Source organism: Coenobita brevimanus, chromosome 51 (assembly GCF_032717465.1).
Source record: "Coenobita brevimanus isolate Jiangsu-jjx chromosome 51, ASM3271746v2, whole genome shotgun sequence".
NCBI classification, from domain to species: domain Eukaryota; kingdom Metazoa; phylum Arthropoda; class Malacostraca; order Decapoda; family Coenobitidae; genus Coenobita; species Coenobita brevimanus.
This window is the reverse complement of record NC_137004.1, coordinates 3,096,610-3,121,874: the sequence shown is the minus strand read 5'-3', so window position 1 is coordinate 3,121,874 and position 25,265 is coordinate 3,096,610. Positions and strand designations below refer to the sequence as shown.

Genomic DNA, 25,265 nt, shown 5'->3' with positions numbered 1-25,265 from the left:
TAATTCTCATCAAAGTACAATACCTTTCTGAAGGAAGATTAATTATTGAAAAGGTAGTTAAGTATGATGAGTTATGATCAATGTGTGATGTTTATTGTGCATCATCTGCATCCCCGTTGGCAGCAGGGGAGTCATTACTTTCATTTGCCTTTTGGTCTTCTTTTGTGCATTTCCACTTTTCCGTTGGTTATCTAACTTGCGTTTTTGGGTCATGTTGACAGCAAATTGAAGAAACTTAGATGAGAGTGAGGGCACAGTGCACAAACACAACCAAAGTTTGGGCGGGAGCTGACTCGTGACTGAGTGATGCTCTGCCATCTGGTGGCCACCAAATACATATGCATGTGCCACTCAAACTCTACATTTTTAAATTTTATTTCACTATTCATTATTATTTATCACCAGAGTGAAAATTCTGAGAGTAATCAAATCTGTGAGCTTCAAATCCGCGAGCATCAAGGGTTTACTGTAATACTGGGGATATATCACTGAGCAGATATCAGTTTTATACATACATTCTTCTTGCTGCTTTCGTTCCTTCTTATTAAGCCTGACTAGTCACTACTCTGAAATTCATTTGGTGCTTTGAGAGTACTGTGAACACAGAAAAAGCTAGTTCGAACAGGAACTATGTTCACATAATGCATGGGAAACCGAGTAGTATCAACAGAGTGCATTAAGTCATACTGATGCCTTCATCCTGTTTCACTTATATTACAGGACTAAACATTCCAGTTGTATTCCATGACTGTGGTTATAAGGCAGGCATCAGTGACAATGTTGGGCTTGATGTGTGTAAGTCATTCCATCATCACGAACCATAATCTGACTGCTAGACTAACCATGTCCGCTCACCTGGCTGTTCTTCACCCCTGGCTTCAACTTCCCTGAGCCAGGGGGGTAAAGAAACTAGGGATCACAATCGTACATCATGGATTTCAGATTTTTTTTTATCTATCTATCTATCTATTGTCGGATGCCTTAACCCCATACAGGATATAAAGATACATAAATAACTCACTGAAGGATGAAACTCTTGCACATCAGTACACCCATACCCCGATTTACGACACATCGATAACCGACGATTCGCAAGACTGAACAAAAGAAATGGGGGAACATCCCCACAATCTGAACTGCCACCAATTCGCTAGTCTGAACACTCCACCCCTCCCTAGGTTTGAAACATGCATGTCTGGACAGGATGTGGTGATGCACATGGCTCTCCCTGTCCTCCCTCCATCCCCTCACTTTTCCTTCCATCCCTCCTCCATCCCCCACCATGCTCAGCACTGTCAGGCATGTCTCAATCTCCATCCCCCAACCCTCCCCCACCCCCGGTTATCCAACTCCCCATCTCCCCCACCCCAACTTGTCTCCCGAGTGTGTGTGTGTGTGTGTGTGTGTGTGTGTGTGTGTGTGTGTGTGTGTGTGTGTGTGTGTGTGTGTGTGTGTGTGTGTGTGTGTGTGTGAACATTTTTTTAGTGCATACTAATAAAAATTTGCCCTCAGATCATACCTCCATTTCTATGTCTATTTCAGTCTCCAATGTTGACCTAGCAGGCTTGTGTGATAGTGCTAACTATCTTGGTGATCATCCTGTTCCTCACAGTTCGCAGTCACGGAGTATGTGTGTTAAACTGATTCAAATGAAAGAAATTGATGGTAGACTTTTAGGTAATTAGTTGCAAAATGCATATGCTCCTGTAGTGTCAAGTTATATTAATAACATAGTCAATGATTTAATGCTCCTGTAGTGTCAAGTGATATTAATAACATAGTCAATGATTTAACTACTGTGTTGTACCAGTGTGCTAGTGCAAGTGGAAGGGTTTAGCAGGCTCAAATTGTGAATGAATCTGTTGGTAGATGGGAGAGGGTATTAGAGAATAAAGATCACTTGAGTGTATGGCAAGCTATAAACTGGAAAGGTATGTATGGTAAATCTTATGACAAAATTATTACTCCTTCTGATGATGAGTTCAAGAATGATTATGAAACAACTTTTAATCCACCAAATATTCCATGTCTAAATAGAGAGGAATTCTTAACTAATGTTTATGTACCTATATTAGATGACCCAATTTCTCCTAATGAGGTTCATGAACAGGTAAAAGTATTGAAGTCTGAGAAAGCAAATGGACCCGACGGGATACCACCAGGTGTCAGGAAAATTTTGCCAGTGCAGTGGATGTTTTATGTTACAAGTACCTTTAATTCTGTATTTGTGTCTGGAATTTACCCTCAAAGTTGGACCAAAGCTAAATTATGTACGATATGTAAAAAGGGTAGCAAAGCAGATGTAATGAACTATAGGGGGATAAATGTTATAAACAGTATTGTTAAGTTATAAGACATGGCATTGTGTTCGAGACTTGCTCGATGGTTTAAGCCATGTAGACAGCAGGCTGGAGTGCAAAGGGACGGAGGATGTCTCGAGCAAATAGTTTGCCTGCGCTTATTATGTGATGTGGCTGGGAAAAAGAAATTTATTCTTTTTGTAACACTGATTTCAAGCAAGCTTACGACAGGGTTCCGAGACATGTTCTGTTTCGCGTGCTTCGGTGATTAGGGTGTGGCTCAGTGTTGTTGTCGGTTCTGGTTGCAATGTATTGTGTAACAGAAAGCTGAAAAGGAAGTGCCTTGGTGGGTGACAGGGTTCTCCTATGTCATGTATGTTATCTGTTATTTTTGTTGATGAATTAATACGTATGATTAAGAGAAACAGTTATGATGGGTTCTTGAAGTGGTTATATATTCTGGTTTTGATGGGTGATGCAGTACTGTTGTCTATGTCACATAAAAACATGTTGAATAAATTATCACTATTACAGTTATACTGTCAAGAGTATGGCATGATAATTAATCAGTCTAAAATGAAATTTTTTTGTGATACATGGCAGCAGAGATGACGTTCATCCGTTGATGCATGCAAATCCTATGTGTAGCTTGGGTTGCCGTTCACTTGCAATGGATCGGCGTCCTCTGCTGTCAAGTTACATGCCAAGTTAAAAATGTCACATGTATTACAATTTGTTTCATTTATCAAGAAGACTAATGCTGTACCTTTTGTTACAAAAAAAAAAAACACGATTTTGATGCTGCATTAATTTCATCACTTCTGTATGGTGCTGAGTCATGGATTGGAGCCAATTGGAAACTGATGACTAAACTTTATAACTGGTGTTCAAAGCAGTTGCTGGATGTGAGACGAGCAACTTGCAATGATGTATGATACGTAGAATCCGGTTACCCTCCTTTGTCAACCATGGTTCGTTCTAGACAGCATAGGTTTTTCCGCAAGATGTGGCAGGAGAAAGCAATGTATGATGACGATCCATTATTATTTGCTATGAATTTAGTTAGGGATCCGGGCATTGATACTGGTAGGAAAATGACAGAGTTTTTGCTTGAGGATATACCTAATAATAATGATTGTCAGAAGATAACATCTAGCATCACAGATGGGATGTCATCAAGAACAACAACATATTTTAGTTTGAACCCAACGATGGCTGTTCATAACATTTATACTGCGAGACATACTATTGATGAAAAGCATCGGTTGTCATTTACCCAATTTAGAACATGTAGTCATCGGTTAGTGTGTGAGACAGGGAAGTGGAATACGAGAGGTCAAGGCCGTTTGCCTCCTGAAGCGTGGCTGTGTTTGTGTGGTGAGATACAGACAGAGAAGCAAGTAGTGGAAGAGTGTACGTTGACTCAGAATATTAAAGAAACGTATCAATTCAATACCATGGATCAGCTATTCTCTAATCAATTTGTACCAGAATTGACCTGTAAAATAATACACAATATCTTGAATGTTTACTACTGAATGCCACTATAAATTATCATTGTTTGCTGGACTACAGTTCACATATATTGCTCATGTGATATTTATATTTATATTATGTACTGCCCTGGTCAATAAATTATCTATCTATCTATCTGTGTGTGTGTGTGTGTGTGTGTGTGTGTGTGTGTGTGTGTGTGTGTGTGTGTGTGTGTACCTAATTGTATTTACCTAATTGCAATATACAAGAAATAAGCTACGCTCGTGGGGTACCGTCTCTGTTTCTCAATAAGTCAAATTTAGCTTTAAACTCGTTTAAGTTTTTATACTGGACGATCTCTCTGTCCAGACTATTCCACAGGTCTATACATCTATAAGAAAAACTATATTTCTTGATATCCTTCAAGCAGCTTGGTTTCTTCAGTTTCATTCCGTGTCCTCTTGTTATTCTCTTATCCCATAAAAACAGATCTTCTTTGTCAATTTTATCTACTCCCACCATGGTCCTGAACACTGCTATCATGTCTCCTCTCTTTCTCCTTTCCTATAAGGAAGGTAAATCCAGCTTTTCCAGCCTCTCTCTGTACGACAGATCTGCCAGACTGGGGACCATTTTGGTTGCTGTTCTTTGTATTCTCTCAATCTTGTCTATATCTTTCTTTTTGTGTGGGGACCACACTACTGCTGCATATTCTAACCTGAGGTGAATCATTGCCACTATCAATTTTTTCATCATCTCCTCATCCATATAATGAAAGGCTACTCTTATATTAGTCAGGAGTATATTTATATGTCTCTCTAACTGCCTTGTTAATGTGTTTTACAGGTGACACACTGTCCTGGACCAGCACTCCCAAATCTTTCTCTTCTCTTGCTTTTGTGATTGGATCATTACCCATCAAATAATTCAATGATGGCCTCTTGGTACTTTTACCCATTTCCAATATTTTACATTTCTTTGCTTTAATTAAATTTCATTTCCCACATCCGGCTCCAATCGTGTATCCTATCCAGATCCTCCTGCAGCATTTTACAATCCTCCTCAACCTCTACCTTCCTCAAGATCTTTGCATAATCAGCAAACAGACTTGCATAACTGTTCACTCATCTACCATATCATTTACATAAATCAGGAACATTACTGGCGCCAACACCGAGCCCTGTGGGACTCCACTTATTTTCCTCCATCCAGACATCCTATCCCTTATTACTGTCCTCATTTGTCTGTGTCTCAAAAAGTCTCTCATCCATTCCAAGAGGTTCCCCTTCAGTCCTCTTATATGCCCTAGTTTCCACATTAGTCTCTGATGAGGTACCTTGCCAAAAGCCTTCTCCAAATTTAAATACACACAATCCACCCAACCATCTCTCTCCTGTAGCACATCAATCGCTCTTGAGTAAAAACTCAGCAAGTTGGAAACACATGACCTTCCACTTCTAAATCCAAACTGACTATCAGCCAAAATATTCATCTCTTCCAGATATTTTATCCATCTATCTTTCAGAATTCTTTCGCACAATTTTGCAACCATGCTGGTTAGGGACACTGGTCTATAATTCAGGGGTTCTTCCCTGATTCCTCCCTTATAAATTGGTACCACATATGCCCTCTTCCATTCTTGAGGCACTTTCCCCTCTTGCAGAGAACACACAATTAAACTGTGAATCTTATCCGCCATTTGTTTTCTGCATTCCTTCAGTACCCAATTAGAGATTCCATCTGGTCCTGGGGCTTTCCTTACAGCTTGACTTTCCAGTAATTTATACACTTCCTGTACTTCCACTTTTATATCTTTTATCACTACATTTCTTGTCACTCCCACCCCTTCCACAAACTCCTTTTCATTTGTGAAAACTGATTGGAAACATTTGTTCATTATTTCTGCTTGCATTGCTTTATCTTTATAGACCTCTCCTTCTACTTTCAGTTTGGTGATTCCTCCCTTTTGTTTCAGTTTGCCATTGACTAATCTATAAAACAGTTTGGGTTCATCCTTACATTTGTCTATTATACTTTTTTTAAAATTCGTTTCTTCCTCTCTACGTATTCTTGTGTATTCATTTTTAGTTCTTTTATATTCCTCCTTTGTTCTGTTGTTACCTCTCTTTCTCCAGTTGTTCCATGCCGTGTCTCTCTCTTTTTTTGCTATCATACACCTTCTATTAAACCATTCCTTTTTTCTGTTTTCTTTCCCCCTTACTCTTGGCGCAAATTTTTCCACTCCTGAATTATAGAAGGCTAGAAAAATATCCCACTTCTTCTGTATCTCTCTTGATTCTCTGAATTTTCTCCAACCTGCATTTTCAAAAATTTTCTCAAACCTGTAAAGTCTGCTTTTCCAAAGTTGTATCTTCCCTGCCTGTAAACCTCGTCTCCTAGCTCCACGTTCCCTGTTAACATCTGGAACTCAATGACCACATGATCACTTTTTCCAATAGGACATAGATATTCCAATGATTCAATTACATTGGGTTCTTTGGTAAACAGCAAGTCTAATCTTGCTGGTGTGTCCTCACCGCGGAACCGTGTGATGACCCACTGCGTCATCACATTGTTCATTGTTATATTTAATAATGTAGTGCCCCACGAATCTTCGCTGCCTCCTGAGTCCCATTCCTCCCAGTTCACCTCTTTACAATTGAAGTCACCCATTAAAATTATGTTGTTGCTTTTCTCAATCATTTTCTGTAAATAATTAGCCATGTCTGACAACATTTCCTGGTATTCATCATCATCACTCCATGCTCTTGTCTTAGGGGGAACATACACTACTGCCATATCTCTCTTGCTGTTCTCTCCAGTTTCTGATTTCATATTTATCACTTTGGCCCTGCCTTCTCCCATTTCCATGGTATCTACATTCATGTTGTTCTTCACTGCTATCATCACTCCTCCTCCCGTTTTTTCTTTTCTGTTTCTTCTCCACAGTTTGTAATTACCATCTCCAATATGAACATCAATATCTTCTCTTAATTTGGTCTCTAAGAAGCACATAACATCAGGTTCATGTACCCTCAAAAAATTGTTGATTTCTAGCCTTGCCGATATTAAACCATCAACATTAGCATATGCCACCTTCCAATTATTTTTGATGTTTTTTGTACCCTCTTTTCTCCTTCTCTCCGGCGGTACCACTTCCTTAATTTCTGATCCATGACTCTCCAATAAAACACTGTCTTCTCTTCCTCTGTTCTCTGCTCATTTTTTACCTTTGCTTCCTTTACTAACTCCTTTATTTTAGCTCTTTCTTCCTCATTTGCATCTCTCCTTATCCAAACATTTTTTAACCCTTCCTTCTCTGATAATTTCCATGTTCTACTTATAATTTCATTTACTGTTGCCTGAGACTTAAACTTTACCTTCAATGGCCTTGCCCCTCCTTCCTCGTACTGTACTTTCCTAACCTAAACATCTCTTCAATCTCTTCTTGAGCTTCGTTGTTTTCCTCCATGATTACTGATATTATTTCTTTAACCTTACTCAGTTCTTCTCTTTCTCTTTCTGATCATATTGTCATATGTTTTTCTTTAACTCCTGAAATTATTACACATTTTTTCTTATCTGCTACATCCCTAACTAAAGATTCTCTACTTCTCAGCACCCTAACCACTTCTCTCTCCACCTTTTCCTTGCTCTGTTGTTCTATAATCTCTTTCAAATTTATATTTCCCTCTTCCTGAATTTTCTTCCACCCCTTATGTTGCTCCTTGATTTCTTTAATGTGCTTGTCCTGTATTCTTGATTTGGATTCATACTAATCTGGTTTGCTTTTCATCCTGTCTCTTTCTTCGCCCAATCTTTTATTCTCCCTCTTAAGCTGTTTTATTTCATTTGAGGCTAATTCATTGCTCACTTTTAATTCAGTAATGTCTCTTTCTTGTTCTTCACTTCGTGTACAAATTTTTTCCAGTTTATTTCGCAGACTTTTGATCTCATTTTCCTGCTCTATGGTCCGTTCCTGTAACTCTTTAATTACCGCCCATACCTTTTTTTTTTTCCTGGACATTCCTCTCCGCTGTTTTCTCGACACCTGCTATTCTTGTTTGGTTCAACTTAATATACTTCCATTTCTCACGTCTTCTTAAGAGAAGCCCTCGAACTCTCTCTCGCTACTTGTAAACATTGCACCATCCCTTTCCGCCATGAGTCAACCACATGGAGACTTTCTATTTTCTCTATATCTTGTTGTTTTTATGACCAAAACCGCAATTTTTTAACTACTGTCTGATGGGACCACCACTCACGCACTCAATAACATAATCACAAATAGGCAGGTCTTTTCGTCGCTGATTCAGGGATTATTTCCCCACGATCCAGGAAGAGCTCCATCTCTGTCAATGACCTGTGTGTGTGTGTGTGTGTGTGTGTCTCCCTCCCTGTCTCCCCACCCTCCCCCACCCTCACTTGTCTTCCTCCCTGTCCCCCTGCCCTCCTCCACCTCTGTTTGCCTCCCTCCTTGTCCCCTCATCCTCCTCCACCCCTACTTGTCTCCTTCCTCCACTCCACCTTGTCTCCCTCCAGTTCCCCCACCCCTGCTTGTCTCCCTCCCCATCCTCCAGCCCAACCCCAAACCTGCTTGGCATGCTGCCAGCTGCCTGCCTGTCAGTTACCCTGATGCATCACACACAACACATCCCACCACTTTACCTTCCTGCATATGATGTCTGATATCTAATTTTTTAGCAGTAGTACTGTTTATGGGGATAACATTACCTATGGTGTTTCAGGGTCAGTCTCTATTGATTAAGGTATATCAGAGTTTGGGTTTTAGCCTGGAATGCATTTCTGGCTTTTCTTCAATATCTTATGGGGAAAACTGCTTCGATATATGACATACTCGCTGACCAAACGCTGCCAGAAATTGGGGTATGGATGTACTGCAATAGCTATTCTAATCAAACCTAATCTAGCCTGTCAGTACTGATGCAAAAATGGTGTCCAGTGTTAAGGACTCGATGTAAGCGAACATATACTAAGAAATAAAGCTGAGCTGTGAGAAATTTGTTGGGAAAAAAATGGATTTTAATTTTAAAAATACATTATGGTGTATAAACACTGAAATAAATCAGCATAATGGCCTGAAAATTTCCCTAAGCTAATTGATACAAGAAACAAAGGTTAATAATAATTCCACAAACATTTTTAAAAAATTGTAATGACAAACAGCACACAAGAAATTCTGAGGCTACTCTTCAGTATAATTCACTAAAATACAGTTAACTCCTTACCCTTTGCCCTCTGCTGTGAGAACTGAGCCAGCAAGCTGAAGTTAGACGACCCTTGCCCAAATTTCAAGTTCTCAGCAACTTGCACAAACTTATCTTTCTTAACAGGCATCTCCACTGAAGGAATCTGTAAGAGAAAATTAAATGTTTTACACTATCCTGTTTCCACAGGTAAGTACACTGTCAATCAACAGATCAAGGGCTTCAGGACATGAAAGTTGCTATTCGTTAATGCTAATAATTACAGGTATACCCCGATATATGATAACCCGGCTTAGTGATGAAGCTGGAAATACCACCATACCCTGCTTGATGACGTCCGCGCCCCAGTTTAACGATGGGCTCTCCGAGGTCTTGTCCACTGGCGATGGGCCCAAATTTTGAATCATACATGTTCCCGCGGCCAGCTGAGCCCGCCCGCCTCCCAGGATGTGCAGAAACGCTTGCGCAGCCCCCACAGCCATCGCTCACCCTGCAGTCACCCACATTGTTCTTCTCACATAGGCCACCTCTGAGTGAGGAACTGTCTTACACTCGCCCACCCCACATCATGTTACATCACCAACATTACGCAAGCTGCTATCGCATTTTTTTTTTTTTTTTTTTTTAATGTGTGTCTGACTCTGGGCATAGGCTTCACAGCCTGTTCCCAAGGCCCAGTAGTCCTCCTACACACCATACACCTCTACATGTCACCACTTTGGCACTAACACCCATTGTCCATATTGAATACATGCTAGGACTGTCTCATAAAGGACTGGTGCATTGGTATTAGCAGGAGTATTTTTATAACATGTCAGCTGGTCTTCTGGTAGATCAGTAAAGTATGACTTTATGAAATTCAAATCCTTAAACTGTTCCCTGACCCTGTGGGGATTTGAACCTGGGTCCAGTAGGGCCGCAGGCCACCTCTCTACCGATTGAGCCACCACTTCCCCCGTAGAGCAGTGATACTAATCGTGTATGGAGTGCGATTTTGTGTGATTTTGGCCTAAATAAGTGTGACCATGACTGGTAAGGGCACTGCATGTGGTGGTGCTAGTGGAGACCCAAGTCGTGGTGGTAAGCGGCCTGCTAGTGCTGGTGCTGGCAATGTTCCCGTGAAGCGTGCTTGTAAAACTGTCTCTCTGGAAGTGAAGTTTGATATTCTCAAGCGCCACGACAAAGGTGAGTGTGCGTGTGCCATCGCCTTGGCTCTCCGCCTGGTCCAGTTGACTGTCTCCACCATTATCAAGAAGGGGGAGGTCATTAAGGCTGCCGCTGGGATGGCTGCAACCTTATCCACCTTCCGTATCACCTGTCATAGAGAGCCTCCGATGGAGGAGCTGGAGCAGATGTTCCGCATATGGGTGGAGGACCAGAACAGGAGAAAGGCACCCACAAGTCAGGCTATCATTTGCACCATGGCTTTCTCACTATGGGAGGAAATAAAGGTGAGGCAGAATCTTGATGACAGTGAAACATTTAAGGCTAGCCATGGATGGTTTCACCGCTTCAATCAGCGGGCAAACCTGTACCACACGACGATGTATGGTGAGGCAGCGAGTGCGGATATGATGGCGGCGGCAGCGTTTCCTGACGAGCTGAAGTGCATCATCACAGAGGGTGGCTACAGCAAGAAACAGGCTTTGAGTTTTGACAAGACAGGGCTCTTTCGGAAAGAGAATGTCCTCAAAGACATTCCATGCAACAGAGGAAAAGTCTACGCCAAAGTTCAAGGCCTTGAAGGACCAGCTTACACTGCTGCTGGGGGACAACCCCGAGGGCGACCTCAGGTTGAAGCCACTACAGGTCTACCACTCCGAGAACCCCAGGGCTCTGGTGGGGTACGTGAAGGAGAATTTAGGGATGATTTGGAAATCAATCAAGAAGGCCTGGCTGACTTCCGACATCTGTTCTTCCTATTTTCACGTCTACCTCTCTCGTGTCCTCAAGAGGTATGCCTCCAAGGAGAACTTAGCCAACAGATTTCTTGTGGTGGTAGACAACGCGCCTAGCCACCCTCCTGCAATGAAGGATTGGGCAAGCAACATAGCAGTGTTCCTGCCCCCTAACACCATGTCCTTGTTGCAACCCACAGACCAAGGGGTGATCGCAACATTTAAAGCATATTACCTCCGCTGCACTAAGCAGCAATTGGTGAGGACCTGTAACAGAGATGACAAGGCTACAGTGCAAACGTTCTGGGAAGGCTATACTATATGCCACACCATAGAAAACATCACTGCTGTGTGGTGGAAAGTTAGCCAGCCCACCTTGAATGGTGTGTGGCAGAAGCTGCAGCTGGAGTGCATTCACTCCTTCACCGGCTTCCCAGAGGGCATGCAAGCTCCGCCGGTGCAAAGTGTGTGGCAGGAAATTGTTGAACTGTCAGACGAGGCTGGCCTTGGGGAGGCTGACGAGGAGGACGTCCTGGAAGGCCACAGGGAGGAGCTCAGCAATGAGGAGCTCCTCAATATGGAGATTCGGCAGGAGCACCCTCCTAGGAGACACAGGACGGGGAGGTCATCCTTGAAGTGGAGCCCTCAATATGAAAATTCTGAGGGAGATGGTGACCAAGGTGGACAAGGTCATTGTGTTCATGCGCACGCATGACCCTCTCCCAGATTGAAGTAGTAATGCAGCTGATAAGCTGAAGGCGGGAATGAAGGTGTACAGGATGATGATGGAGGAAAAGAGGGCAGCCAGGCAGACTACAATCACTGCCTTCTTCAATCAGGCCCCTACCATGCCAGCGATCCACAGAGAATCTCTCCAGCCCCCAACCAGCAGAGCATCTTCCCAGCCCTCAACCAGCAGAGCATCTCTCCAGCCCACAACCAGCACAGCATCTCCCCAGCCATCGACCAGCAGAGACACGATGGGCCTCCTTCTGCCAAGGACATGCTCGGTCCCTAGTGCTGGACCTCACCTCCAGCTGATCCCTGTCTCCCATGTCACCTGTGTCTCCACTGCGACACTGCCATTCCATTGCTGCCTTCCTCGCCCCAGCCTCCATCTCCCACACCACTTCAGCCACTGCCTCTGTCTCCCTTGCCACGACATGAGCCACGGCACCTGTCTCCCTCGCTACCTCATCAGTCATTGCAATGGTCTCCCTCGCCACCTCACCTCACCATAGCTGTCTCCCTCACCACATCCTCTGTCATAGCATCGCACTCCATTGCCACCCCCAGAGCCATCATATAGCACCCCATTACCACTGTCCGAGTCATCGCATCGCACTCCATCACCACCCCTAGAGCTAGTGCATCAGACTCCCGCTACCATCAACCCACCTTACCAGGCTCCCCCCCCCCCAACCCTTCTCCAGAGATGGGGTTTGAGGGCGTTGAGAAAGATGAATGAGTGCTAGGGGCACCACGTCCCCTAGTCTTGGGGGGGGATAGCAAGGATGACGACCAGAACCAGACATGGACTTACAAGACATAAGTGATGAAAGATGTTTGATATTTTCTGACTTATTTTTTATGATTTTCAGATTTTATCTGTTGGCTTTAATGAGTTATTTACAGGTGTTAGGCTTAGGTTTGCTTCTTTTACAGCTGTTAGGCCATTTAGATTTTTTTGGCCTCACTTGGGTGGGTTTTGGACTTGGTTGGGGGGGAAACCCAAGGCTGAAAACCACCCCCTTGTACTTTACATGTTAAATCTACCCCAATATACAATATCCTGCCTAGCAATAGGGTTTTACCTAACCAAATGCATCGTTAAACCGGGGTATACCTGTACTTACATCCATTGCAACAATCATCCCTTGATACATGTTGTTCACATTCTTGTTGCTGATGTTTATTGTGGTGGTAAAAATGTCTGGCAGTGTTTTCAGGACAATAACAGCCAATTTTATTCTTTCCCAGAAAACTCAGCCAAAAACGCAAAAAAGGGAAATTTCAAGCCTCGCCTACCTTCTTTGCTATTCTTGCTGCAGTCTCATAGTCTAGGCATACCTGACAAGATAGTCACTCTTTAAAATCTAAATTAGATGCATAAAATAAAAAAATATACAGCTTTCACATTATACAATATAAAGTTTCCTTGCATCAGAACTCATCATGCATGGTTCACTACATCCATCATCACTGCATGTTATCACTACTCAATGACTTATCTGGAATTACTTCACTGCACTATAGACCATTTCTAGCCATTAAGGTTCTGCATGCATGTGTTAATTGTTTTTTTCAGTTTTTTAAAATCTAATCTGACATAATTTTGCTGACACACACACACATACACACACACACAAGCAGCCGGAGAGAGCGGACGTCCCAGCCATCGCAACTTACCTCCTTCTCTGTTGCAGACTTGGTTTTATTCTGCTCACTCTCTGCACGTGTAGGGTCATACCTTCTGATGCGATTTATTGTTTTTTCACTCGGCCTGAAATTTTAAAGAAGTACCATGTGATGGTTTCACCATATGAAGAATGAAAATAAGACTCTCGCTAAGACAGTGCATGTGAGTGAGCGTAAGGGGACAGAGGGGTGGAAGACGAAGGATGAGATGCAGGGATGGTGTGGAGAGGTAGATGGATAAGTGATGTGACTTGGAGGGAGGGCAGCATGATGGTGGGGGATGGAGGTCCCTTCCAAGGTTAAGGCATCTGGCTGTAGGCAGGCAGACATATAGATTCACATAATGTGGAATAATCTGTTTTGTTTTACATCATTTGAAAAGGCTCCAACATGCTTGCATGCATTCGCCTTGGTCACCTGATGGCAGCTCTCCATACTGCTTGATCTCTAGCAGCCTCCCTATTCAGTCCCTTATCCCTGAGGTTACACTTTATGACCATGTCCCAGGTCTTTTGTGGTCTGGTCTGCCTCTTGCAACTCTGTCCTAAACATTCATACCTCTCACCCTTTGAACCTTGTTAACATCCTCCATTCTCTCAACATCCCCAAACCTTCCCGTTTTCACTTCATTTCATTTATAAAGGCTCCAACATGCTTACGTGTGTTGGCCCTGCTACTTAATTGTGGCTCTCCATGCTGCCTGATCTCTGGGAGCCTCCCTGTTCAGTCCCTTGGCTCTGAGGTCACAATCCATGACCATGTCCCACGTCTTTTCCAGTCTGCCTCTCACAACCCTACCCCCAATATTCACACTTCTCACTTACCGCATTCAATTACCATCCTCCACCCTCTTCACAAGCCCAAACCATCTCAATTACCCTTCTTCAAGACAACATCAATATATTCCATTTCCATCCTTCCTCTCAACTCTTTCATCGTAAACCAAGCACACCCAGACTTCACTTTCAAGGACACATTACATATCCAAGCAGTCATTGTCGTTTCGGTACATCTGAGCCTATGAATATCCTTTCTTTTACTACATCCACAGGCCTCACTACTATACAGCATCACATTCCTAATGCATGCCGTATACAAAGATCCTTTAGCATGGAGGGAGAGTCTTCTCAATGTCAGGAGAGGCAACAGGTCCCTAAACTTCCTCCAACCACTTCTTACCCTAGCCACAGAGCCAGTCTCAACACTAGCACAAAACATGTCCCCCAATTAACAAAACTCTTCCACACACTCAAGAGTCTCACCAGCAAGATCAATCCTTTCACGCCTGACAATCCCTACATGCTCTCCCCAACATACCACATACAAGATATTAGTATTATCGGTATCTTGCAGTCTACCTCTTATACCACTACATACGGTAAGCACCCACTTATCACAAACAGTGTACAGGATGGAACTGCTTCCCACACCCTTGTGGCAAACCACACACCATGCCCCAGCTTTGGATTTAAAATGAAACACAGATGGTGGGGGAATGCAGAGTAGGAGCTGCTGTAAGTGGCTTCAATGAGCTGTGTTTCTGTGAGGAAAAGGTGAGGTTAAGAAGAGGAAAGGTGGTGTTCAACAGAGAATAAGTTCAAGAGATGGCTATGATGTTACAAAAATTGATGGAAATAAAGGATAGGCTAGAACATACTACCTGGCTTTTACCAGCAGTATTCATGGTCTACTATTCTAGACTCCAAGGCTGTCATACTGTATAACCATTTTTGTTCATAATTTTTGAGATGACAATGTAAAACATACCGTGCACACAGACACGTACCGTGCATGCAGATTGGTGTACAAAGTTTGAGGAAAATGTTTGGGATTGCACAGTGAACAACTCTCCATGTTAATGAAAAAATGAAGGTGATCAATGGAAGATGACCACATGATAAGTTCAAAAAGCTGGTGAAATGGGAAAGCTAACTCTCTCTATTAGCAGCTTCTCATCCACGTCAGGTTACGTACCTGGGGTAAGAGGACTGGGGGGTCCAGATGCCCCCCAGTCATATCCTTGATCCCCTCCTTATTCAAAATTTCAAACTTCTTCTTGTGTGAGCACTGTGTAACATTGGATCCCCCCTCCTCCCACCACACACACACACACACACACACACACACACACACACACACACACACACACACACACACACAAACACACACACACACACACACACACACATTTTTCCTGTTTAAATGTTGCTGAGGTACCTAATTAGATATTTTACGCAAATCACCCACTCACTCTCCTCAGAACCTTACCCTCTTTTAGAAGAGAGAATATTTAATGAAACTGGTGAATATTGATGCTAAGTTGTGGCAAGCCAGGCTAAGAGGGCAGTGGGTGGAGATGAAGATTCAGTTGCACTCACTCTGACTCCCACGACAATACAATTAACAAAAGAGTATTGTGTCCCTGAGGCTGAAGAACGTGCAAATGAATGGTCCATGTATCACAATGATTCAGCCATGTTTCTGAGTGTTAAGCATGGGTAGTGACACAATACTTTTTTTTTTTCTTTCTTTCTTTTCTTTTCCCTAACTATACTGACTGAGCACTAAGAAATTTTAGGAGCTTCAAAACTGTTTTACTAGCACAGTCATGATACAAAATTTCTTTTCTCAACTTTGGCTGTCAAAACAACTCTCTCACAGTTTCACCGTATCTGAGCACACCAATAGGTAGAAGAGCTTAACCCTCTCGTGCACCATAATTTTCAATAAGTTTCGGTTCCCCGCACAAAACCAAAACCTCGCTCAGGCTGCCTCCGCTCGCGCGGAAAAGAAGAAAAAAATTCTATGGCCAAATTTACCCATAAGAAATGCTTATATTGTTATAAATCGCATCCTACCATCGTTGCTAATGTTTATACTGTCAGATATGAAAAAAAAGAAAAAAAAAGCATAAAACAGATGAATAAACGTGAAGAAATGAAGCAAGAATAAACCTTATTTAGGTGAAAACTAACAGCTTTCCAACATCACTGAAAAATTTTTCCCGTGACGTGCAGTTGCAAAGGACATGTCTATATGAAGAATTTCACAAGCTTTCAAATGAGTCTGGTTTCAAGTTGATGTGTCCAATAGTTTTCGAGTAATTAAAAAAAAAACTACAAAAATCGCCTAAAAATGTCTGCTTTGTTTATTATTTCGTATGTTATTTGTGACACTGTAACAAACATATATGTAAATTCTATCCAGTTTTGTAGCCCAAAGGTTAAGGAAGCCCATGATATAATTCACAGCATTATAACCCTTATTGTTATTGAGAAAATGAATTTTGAAAAGTTATGATGGGTTGCGCATGGTAACAGCACTGAGTATGTTCATCTTTCGAAACTTTTCCCCAAATAATTACTTACACACATAGGTTACTTTGTTTTACAAAAGTATGCATAAGAAATCATCAGCTTGATCATGCTTTCTTCAGATTTTTGATGCGGCCTATACTACTTTACGAGTAAAATGACTGAGAGAATAGCAATGAAATGCACCACATTTTCCCTACGAGAAATATATAGCAAACACACAATTTATACCTTACAATATAATAGTATAAAAACTAGACAAATAAGCTGGTTACTCACATCCTCTAGCAGTGTTGTAGTGTTTTTTGAGAGGAGACAGAGTTGTGGAGAAGAGGACAGGTACAATCACAGCCTGTGTGTGTGTGTGTGTGTGTGTGTGTGTGTGTGTGTGTTTGCAATGTGATTTACTGCTGTGTGCTTTCATCAGTATGGTACAGCTCAGTCTCCATGGTCATGGTGGTTCCAGTGGTGGCAGGAGTTATACCAGCGGTGGTAGGAGTGGTTGCAGTGATAACAGTGGTGTCAGTTGTCATAGGAATGATGGCAGTGGTGACAGGAGTAGTGACAGTGGTGACAGCAGTAGCTAGAGCAGTGGTGAAAGGAGTGGTGGTAATGATGGTGCTACTACTGTCTGTAATGTTGATTGCCGCGGCCTTGACCGCGGCTTTGCATTAATCTCCTCCCTTTGGGGCAGATTTTGCCCTCCCTTTCCTCCTCCTCACTCGCTCCTCCTCACCAGATTCACTATCAGATTCACTCTCACTGCTTTCTTCACTTTCACTCCCACTAAACACGTATTGCATGTACTCCTTCTCTGATAAGCCCTTGCGTCACATTGTAGTTTTAGTGTAAAAGGAGGGGAACGGTGAAAATCGGTTATGATTTTTCTCATTTAGCTTTCTCTGAAAATATATAAGAAACACTTATAACCCTTTTTCACAAGCATACTGCACTATATATAACACACTATCACTATAATACACATAAGGTATGGATGGTGAAGTAACAGAAAACGTGGAATAAGATGGCTGGCCGCGCACTCAGACACCCTACTAGGCTGACTGCTGGGAGGACACAGAGCTAAAAATAGGCAGCTTGCCCCTCCAATAGCTCTCGGGTGTTGCCATACATTTCCCTTAGACCTAGCCATCCTCATCTTTGACTCACCAAAACTTGACACAAATTCATCCACAGGAAAAGTTTCTACAATCATTTATAGGGAATTTGTGTCATGTTGCATCCTCGGTTACTCTTCAGATTGCACGGATTATGACTCACATTGAGTCATCATGCATGAAAGGATTAAGAATCCTTCAGAAGGTAGCTACATCATCAGTAGTTACAAGTATCACAAAATGTCACACTTACAATGGCTTTGATGGTGAAGAGCCGTCTAACTTGGCTAAAATATCTAGCTGCGCTCGTTGCTCATCCCTTAGATCGTCAAAATTTGGTGCAGGATCATCATCATCATCAACTGTAGCATCACTTTCACCACTGTTGTCCACACTGTCTGGCATACTCACTGAGAAGATAAATAAATTAAATAAAAATAAGTAAAGTGACATTTCATACTAATATCACTCTAAAATTTTGGTTACTTTTCTATTATCATTTTGTAATTACAGTATACACAGTACATTTAATGATTACATATACAGTGTACTGATATGTACGTCACTTCTAAAGGACAGGAGATTTTGCATAATAGTCATAATCAACCTAACCCAATTTTTCATATTCATGTAGGGTCTGGCAATTCTAAGCATTGTTTTATTTTGTTCTGGGACACAAAACATTTGAGAAACTTAGAGAGAGAGAGCGAGAGGGGGGGGGGATTAGTTTCTCCAACTGATCTTCCACCAAGAGCTGTTCTCTGTAAGCGATAATTGCATGTTTATTCTCCTGGGTATTCCAAATGATTTTTATCTCCAAATACATCCTGTACTTAAAACTGCAGTAAGTTATTTCATATTGTATTATTTCCTATCAGATTCTAACATTTATGGCTGTTATCTTCATTTTCTTTCTACACATATATACATTATATCACTCTTCACCACATTCTGGAGCTGTTTTTCATTCTCTGATAATATTATGTTACAGTGCCACTTGCATACATCATCATCCTTATCTTTTTCCCATCAATGGATGAGCCAAGGCAGGGACCAAAAAAACAGGGAAAGTGATAGCATGACAAAGAGAGGACTAGCAATAGCATGCCCAGTGAAATGGCCTACATACCAGCATTCATTCATTCACCATTCATGCCCCTGGAATTCTCTCTCTATCACACATCTGAATACAAGTAAGTAAAAATTTCCCACCTACTTCCATCCTGGTTCATTTTCATAGCTGTATCTACTGACCTCAGTTGAGAGTTTTTACCACCATCATTATAAACATCATATAGGACAACAATGGTGAAATGATACAGCCCACTTCACTCCTAGTCTCACATAAAATTAATCTATACCTATCTCCATTACAATGTCACACAAACACTACTTACCATGTAGATAACCTCTACGGTATCCAGCAGACTCCATCTAATACATGAACTGTACAGTGGAATCTCATAAATCGCACGTTTCTAAACAAAGAAATCACAATACATGGCGACATCATGCAAGTCTGCAATATCAATAATTCGCGAAAATATATGGTACGCAATTCGTGACAGCAACATTGAAAGTGAAAGTTTTTCAATATGTTTTTGAACATCTGTTATGCTATGTTTGTACAAATGGTGGTTTCTTATTAAGTAAAGCTGCATAAAAATGAGATTTTCCTCTTCGTATCAGGCAGGCTAATTCTGAACCATGTAAAGACCTGGGGCGAGTTGCCAGACAATGCCAAATCAATTAACACCAACAGTGTTTACTTATTTTGCCTATGCCCTATGCAGGGTATGAGTATTGTCTGTACAATGTCTCAAACCTGTTGGGCTAGAGCAACTGTTGTATGTCCAGTGAACATGTTACAGTATGATGTGGTAACATGTTGGACTTAAACCGTTGGCATGTGCATTAAACCCGCAGCACAAGAGGGGTGCCCAAGTTCCCCGTAATGTGCATGTCATTCCCTCCACTTTTTGGTTCCTTCAGGGCGAGTCTGATGTGAGTGCGGCCCCACCCTTGTGGTGGTAACGTAGACTGGGGCTCGTGGCACTTGGCCACGAGATCAAACACTCATGCCCTCATCTCCCCAGCGGGTTCCATCCTCCTCGCTTTAGCCTGGGATTGGCATCGGTCACCTGGGCGGCCCTATGGGGCCACTATTTCCCAGAGGAGGATGGGGGTGGTTCGGTCAGACCACTTGGGAGATCATCATCAACAACAACAACAACAACTTATTTTGCCTGTGGTTTTTAACTCTGATGGAGTTTTGGTTAAGTGTAAAGACTGTTGTTCTTCTTGATATCAGTAATTGTGGTAAAGTGGTTTCCATCATGATATTATCTAGGCTTACCTCCCTATGTGGATGTGGGCCAAATAAAACTTGCATAGCAAAGCCAACGACATTCATCCCACTCACTCGCAGACCAGCTTGCTTTCTTCACCTTAATATCCCATTATTTCCTTCTTGGTGGATCACATGAGAGTAGGAAAAGTCTCACAGAAAGTCCATCAGTGTTAGTGCAGCACAATCAAACCATTCATAAGGACATTAAATCCATCTATCTATCTATTGCCAGATGCCTTAATCCCGTACGGGGTGGTCACAAACAAATTGCCTGCACGTCACCCTGTCCTCCGCCATTTCACTGCCCTGCTTCCAACTCACACTCCCTTCTCTCATATACCTCTCCACTCCAACCCTCCATCTCATTCTCGGCCTCCCCCTCCATCTCCCCCTCCACCAGTCACATACACTCTCCTCATCAGACTCTCACCCTCCATCATCTCCACATGGCCGAACCACTCAGCGTGTTCCTTCTAACGTTTCCTATCACATCCACATCCATACCACAATGCTCCTTTATATCCTCATTTGTCAGCCTGTCTCTCCATGTGACTCCACAGGCTCCTCTTAACCCCTCCGTGGCCAAAGGCCCAGAATTTTCAGTGTACACCAGGCCGACGCTGGGGCCATTTTTTGAAGTTTCGAAAATTTATTTTTTTTTCTTGCCATATTGAAGAGAAAGTTCTGATGCACCTAACCAGTGACCAGTTTGATGTCGGTTTGGGGGTAAGGGGGGGGCAACATTTCCAAAATGACAGACTCCATTCATTCATCCATCATCCAATCCTACGTTGCCCCATGAGGAGTGTAGAAGCCCAGGGTGAGGCAAGTCGGTCCTGACATTTAAGAAGAGAGTGACCAGCCTCACTCATCTCTGAGTGGCATAAGGTGAGCAATAAACCCCAACCACCCCTTTGATATAAACCTACACTGGCTCAATCTGACTGCAGTGCCTTAATTACCCACTAAACCACCAGGCGCCATAATTTGGTTATATGGTTACCACCCAGTGTAGTAAGTGGTTTCCAGGTGTACAGGAAACCAGTTGGCTTGTCATTCAGTGTAGAGTCACCTATAGGCAGAAGGAAGAGGAAAAAGTGAAGGAAAGAAAGACAGAAGAGGGAGTGCAAAGTCACCTGTAGGCAGAAGGAAGAGGAAAGAGTGAAGGAAAGACAGAAGAGAATGGAAGGAAAGATGGATGGAGAGGAAAGGGCAGGGAAAGAGTGAAGGAAAGAAAGACAGAAGAGGAAGGAATGAAGAAAGGAAAGGGCAGACATCCAAAGCAGCACTACTTCAAGTGAGCAAATGGTGAGCACCCCCACCTGCCACCGAAATGACAGACTCGTAAGTAATTTATCCTGTTAGTTATTTCTAAATCGCGAAATTCTCAAACCGCAGCATGTGTTCAGTACAAACGGCGGCACGTATCCAGTCTCATAAGTCTGTGATTTAGGTGATTCCACTGTATTCTTAACACTTGTCAAATGCCTTTTGGTCAATGATGGCAAAAAACAATTTCTTATATTTCACTAAAATAACTTTTTTTTTTTTTAATGTACTTAGTACCCATGCAGGATGTTTACCAATTGCTACCATCATCATCTAATCCTAGGCTATGCCACCCCACGAGGAGCATAGAAGCCCAGGGCTAAGCAAATTGGTCCTGACATTTTAGATGAGAGTGACCAGTCTCACTCATCCACGAGTGACGTAATGTTAGCAGTAAACCCCAACCACCCCCTGGATATAAACCTACACAGGCTCAATTCGACTGGAAGGTCTTAATTACCCACTAAACCACCAGGTGCCATAATTTGGTTGTATGGTTACCTCCCAGCATAGTAAATGGTTACCTGGTGTAAAGGAAACCATTTGGCTTGTTACTCAGTGTACAGTCACCCACAGGCAGAAGGAAGAGGAAAGAATGAAGGAAAGAACGACAGAAAAGGGAGTGTACAGTCACCCGTAGGCAGAAGAAAGAGGAAAGAATGAAGAAAAGAAAGACAAAAGAGGAAGGAAGGAAGAGAGGAATGGGCAGACACCCAAAGCAGCACTACATTCAGTGAGTGGATGGTGAGAGCCCCCACCTACCACTATCATCATGATTAATTTCAGTTTTTGGTTGGTGGGGGCATTCACCATCCTCTCACTCAATGTAGTGCTGCTCTTGGGTGTCTGCCCTTTCCCCTCTTCTTTCCTTCTTTTCCATCCTCCCTCTTCTGTCTTTCCCTCTCTCATTCTTTCCTCTTCCTTCTATCTATGGGTGACTCTACACTAAGTGACAAGCCAAATGGTTTCCTGTACACCTGGAAACCATTTACTAGGCTGGGTGGTAACCATATAACCTGATTATGGTGCCCTGTGGTTTAGTGGGCAATTACGGCGTTCTAATCAGAATGAGCTGGTGCAGGTTTATAACCATGGGGTTGTTGGGGTTAGTGTTCATGTAATGCCACTCAAGGATGAATGAGGCTGGTCACTCTATTCTTAAATGTCTGGACCAACATGCCTAACCCCGGGCCCCTATGCGCTTCATGGAGCAACACAGAATCAGATGATGAAAGAATGAATGAAAATTTTGTTATCCATGTAACACAGGTCAGACAGGTTCAGCTTATAGCATTCTGCTACCCTGCAGTTCTGCACCAGCTCTCTAGCAATAACATTATATCTAAGGTCAGCACGTATAACCTTGTCCCATGTTCTCCTCAATCTACTTTTCCATCCATGGCCTCTGTGTTTCTACACCCCCTCACTCAGCCCTCTTGGTCCATCCTCTCAACATGTCCAAACTAACTAATTCCTTTCTATTTCTTCCTGATGGTTTACACTCCCATTCCTCCTCTCAGCTCTTCAAGGATGTCCCAACACAAAGCTTTACTCGATATATTTAATGAGCCATTCTCCTGCTGTTTCATTCCAGTCTCACTATATCCTCCTCTTTTACACCTATGTTTCACTGTCATACAATATAACACTATACAGGCACAAAATCTATCTATCTATCTATCTATAGCCCGACGCCCTAATCCCGCAAAGGGTGGCCGCAGACAAAACGCCTCCAAGTCACTCTGTCACCCACCATTTGACTCCCCTCCCCCCAACTCACCCCCCCCCTCATATACCTCTCAACTCCATCCCTCCACCTCATCCTCGGTCTACCCCTCCCTCTCCCTCCCTCCACCTCACCTACATACACCCTCTTAGTCAGTCTTTCATTCTCCATCCTCTCCACATGTCCAAACCACCTCAGTGTATTTCTCCTAATCTTTTCAACCACATCCACATCTACCCCACAACGTTCCTTCACTTCTTCATTGGTCAACCTGTCCCTCCACGTCAGTCCACATGCTCCTCTCAAGTAACTCATTTCCACTGCTCTCACTCTTGACTTGTTCCCCTCTTGCAAGGTCCACGCCTCGCTTCCATACGTCAGGGTAGGGATCACAATACCATCATGCAGTGACTTCTTAACTTCCATACTCACCTCCCTATTTCTCATCACTGCTTTCAGTGTGCCAACAACCTTCCTTCCCTGCTGTACCCTTTCACGTACTTCATCCCCCAAAGTTCCATCCTTACTCATCACACTACCCAAGTACTTGAATGCACTCACATTCTCCATATCCTCACCATCCAACCTCACTGCACACTCTGTGACTTCATTCCTCTCAAAGACCATAACTTTACTTTTGTTTACATTAACTTTCAGCTTCCTCCTCCTACACACTGTCCCAAATTCATTCACCAAACCTTGCAACTCCCATTCATCTTCACTCAACAATACTGTATCATCAGCAAACAGCAACACCGGAAGCTTCCAAATCTCACCCTCATTCATTAGGGCCACCCCCACATCCACTGCCCTACCTTGTACCTCCTTTACAACCCCATCCATATATATATTAAACAGTCATGGAGACATTACACACCCCTGTTTCAGTCCCACATTGAGATCAAAGAACTCACTCAGCTCACCATCCACTCGCACCGTAGCCCTAGCTCCCTCGTACATACTCTTCACAGCACTCAACAATTTCCCCTCCACTCCATATATTCTTAATACCTTCCACATACCTTTCCTATCTATTCTGTCATAAGCTTTCTCCAAGTCCATGAAGGCAGCGTACACTTTCCTTCCCTTCTCTAGATACTTCTCCACTAAACATCTTAGAACAAATATCTGATCTACACACCCTTTTCCCTTCCTAAATCCCCCTTGTTCTTCTCCAACTAGCTCCTCTGTCATATGCCTAACCCTATCAACGAGTATTCTACCATATATTTTACCAGTCACACTAAGAAGGCAAATACCCCTATGGTTACCACATACTTCTCTCTCCCCTTTTCCTTTGTACAGAGGAACAATTATACCTGATTTCCAGTCCTCTGGAACCCTTCCCTCTTCCCAAGCCAATCTACACAACTTCCATATCCACTCCACAACAATCTCACCCCCATACCTAAGCATTTCACCACACACTCCATCAATTCTTTCCCTTAAAAAGACACTGAGAATACTCAGCATGTCAGGATGGGTAACAATTCTTTAAACTTCTTCCAAGCCCTTCCAGTAACGCTTTATAATGGAATAAATAGTCATAGTCAACAGGACACAAAAGGTTACTGCTAAATAATGTCTGTTTATTGTACACAGAACCAGAATGGGAGCCGGACAATTCAAGGAACTGTTGCCTCTCATGAGTATGAAATCTCTCTCTTTTCATGAATTTGGTATTATCAACCAAACATGTGAGAAGTATTACGTTACTTAGCTGTGAGACTTAGAATGGGAGAGAAGATATAACCAGATTGGAATACATGGAAATGATAATGTTGAAATGCATACACAGGGTCTCAGTGAGTGACAGAACTGAGAATAATGTGCTGCAAGAGTCATGTGGCATAAGAAATGTTTGAGAGATGATGCAGATTGGAAGGTTATGATGGTCTGGACACGTTGAGAGAAGGGAAAGGGATAATTGGGTGAAGAGGTTCACAGGTGTGAATGTGAAAGAAGAAATTTTCAGAAGCAATTTGAGGAAGGTGTGGGATGAGTTCCTTTCATGGTCATGACACATGGGGAACGTATATCAAATGAAAAAGACCTAGCTACCCATGCTAATAAGATGAATGATCTTCAAAGGTAATATGACATATTGTACT

The 25,265-nt window shown here is 42.6% G+C and overlaps 1 protein-coding gene across 2 annotated transcripts in view; it reads right to left on the bottom strand.

Moving 5' to 3' along the window:
* The window catches only part of LOC145399973 (uncharacterized), a 58,064-nt gene that overhangs the window by 15,732 nt on the left and 17,067 nt on the right, over window positions 1-25,265 (bottom strand). For both annotated transcript variants that reach the window (XM_080272469.1, XM_080272471.1), the window contains exons 5-7: window positions 18,003-18,159; window positions 13,312-13,405; window positions 9,026-9,149 (exon numbers count right to left, since the gene is read on the bottom strand). In XM_080272469.1, the coding sequence (XP_080128595.1) occupies window positions 9,026-9,149; window positions 13,312-13,405; window positions 18,003-18,159 (375 nt within the window). The remainder of the gene's footprint in view (window positions 1-9,025; window positions 9,150-13,311; window positions 13,406-18,002; window positions 18,160-25,265) is intronic.